Consider the following 2,500-nt stretch of genomic DNA (forward strand, 5'->3'; position numbering starts at 1 on the left):
ATCATTAACATTATCATTATAATCATCATTTATATTGTCATTATTATTTGTCATACAAATCATCTTATCATTATTTCTATATCCATCATCTTTATTAATATTATTAATATTTTCATTAATATAACTCTGTGACTCTCAGTACTACTACAATTTTATTTATTATCTGTATTTTCATTGCCAATGTCATTATTATTTTTGTAATCAGTAATAATTTTGATAGTGATAACGATGATAATGATAATCATGATAATAATAACAGCAATAACTATAATGATAATGGTGATGATTATGATAATTATGGTAAAGATAATAATAATAATAAAAATATTGATGATAATAATGATGATATTGATAATGATAATAATAATGATAATAATAATAATAATAATAATAATAATAATAATAATAATAATAATAATAATAATAGTAATAATAATAATAATAATAATAACAACAATGATGATAATAATAATGATAATATTGATAATAATAATAACAATGATAATAATGATCATAATAGTACTAATAATAACAATGATAATAGTAATAATAATGATAGTAGTAGTAATAACAATGATAATATTACTACTAATAATAGTAATGATGAATGGTGATGATGATGATAATGATAATGATAATGATAAATAGGATGATGATGATAATGATTCTTGTTATTAGAATTCTTTCTCGCGCCATTAATAATGATAATGATAATAATAATGATAATAATAATAATGATGATAACAATATTCATTATAATATTATTGAACATGATGATAATGATAACAGCAATAAGGATACGTTATGATAGTAGTGATGATAGCATGCATGTGCAAGGGTGTATCCGCGCCCGAGTGTGATGATAACACTTAATTAACATTTTAGTTGATGTTACTGTTATTAGCATTCTTTGTGATCGCCATTATTAGCAAGCGTAATGCTACCCGGCTCTTACCCTTATAATCATCCTAATATTTGCATCCCTCCCTCATTACCGTCGGCCGTGTTATGTTGCAAAACCTTCCTTTGCAAACACCATACATTATTCATCGTGGTTGCCTTCCCTGCCTTTCTCTGTCCTCTCGCCCACGCTGGATGCCTCGCGAAATTCCTCCCTTTTCCCTCGAAAGCCTCCCTAAATTCCTAGCTAGATGTCTCCCTTAATCTCCTCCCCATCTTCCCTTTCCCTCCCCATCTCCGTTTTCCCTCTTTTCCTTCTCCCTCCCCTTCCCCCTTTTCCCTCTCCCTCTCCTCCTTTCCCCTCTCCCTTTTTCTTCTCCCTCTCCATCTCCCTTTTCCCTCCTCCCCCCATCTCCCTCTCCCTCCCTCATTTTCCCTCTCCCTCCCCTCCCACTTTTCCCTCTCTCTCCCCTTCCCCCTTTTCCCTCTCCCTCCCACTCCCTCTCCCTCCTCCTCCCACTTTTCCCTCTCCCTCTTCCTCCCCATCCCCCTTTTCCCTCTTCCTCCCCATCCCCCCACTTCGACCACACGATGACGTCACGCAGCCCCGTCCTGCACCTTGATTGGCCCGCCGAGAATTAGTCCCGAACGAGTTCCAAACATGTCTTGAACGAGTTCTCATCGCGACCAATAGCCGAGGCATTACACCGTACTTTGGTCGGGCTGAGAGTCGGCGGTTCGGGCTCTTCGGGCTGAGAGGAAAGAGGAGGTCGGGAGGACGGGGACTAATCGGCCCGATTTGCTCTCTTATTTCTTTTGTCTTTCTGATCTTGAGATTTCCTTCTCCCTCGTTCGTTCCTTCGGTTTATCTTCCCTTCTTTTCTTTCGTGGTAACTCTGAGGAATTTCTCTATTATTGTTACACAAGAGGTTGCAGGATGGTGAAGAAAAAGGACACATTGACGGTATGTGGTGATAAATACGACGAGAGAGAGAGAGAGAGAGAGAGAGAGAGAGAGAGAGAGAGAGAGAGAGAGAGAGAGAGAGAGAGAGAGAGAGAGAGAGAGAGAGAGAGAGAGAGAGAGAGAGAGAGAGAGAGAGAGAGAGAGAGAGAGAGAGAGAGAGAGAGAGAGAGAGAGAGAGAGAGAGAGAGAGCAAGGAACCACTGGAGATAATCACCCTTATGTGATGCTTCCTCGACTGCTGCGCCGGCCACCCCGCTCCTCCGCTCTCGTCGAACGCCCCCTCACCAGCTTCCTCCATCTGCCCTTGCTGATGCCACGGCCGACGCTGACACGGCCGGAGCTGACAGAGGCGAGTCTCGTTGATAGTCTGACAGCTGGCGTTGTCAGTCGTCCAGCGCACGGACACGCCGGCTCCGCACGTGTGGGAACAGGGGGACCAGCGGCCGGAGACGCGTCTGCAGGACGGCGGGCCCACGGACTTTCCTGCGGGAGGGAGAGGACAGACCAATGGGGGAACGCGTGGCTGTTGTTTCCGGGCTCTGGGTTAATGGGGGAATTAGAGGAGGGTGTCAGTGGAGGGGAATTCTATTCGCTTCGCTCTCTGTCTGGCGCGATCTGTCTAAGTCATACTGATTG

At 42.2% G+C, this 2,500-nt stretch overlaps 1 protein-coding gene across 1 annotated transcript in view; it reads right to left on the reverse strand.

Annotated features, from left to right (window-relative positions):
* LOC113814675 (uncharacterized) overlaps positions 1 to 2,500 on the reverse strand; it is a 145,935-nt gene that overhangs the window by 5,490 nt on the left and 137,945 nt on the right. Inside the window, exon 6 of the mRNA XM_070145039.1 lies at positions 2,079 to 2,347. Within this exon, the coding sequence (XP_070001140.1) occupies positions 2,079 to 2,347 (269 nt within the window). The remainder of the gene's footprint in view (positions 1 to 2,078; positions 2,348 to 2,500) is intronic.

This window comes from Penaeus vannamei, chromosome 33, assembly GCF_042767895.1.
Source record: "Penaeus vannamei isolate JL-2024 chromosome 33, ASM4276789v1, whole genome shotgun sequence".
Lineage (NCBI taxonomy): Eukaryota > Metazoa > Arthropoda > Malacostraca > Decapoda > Penaeidae > Penaeus > Penaeus vannamei.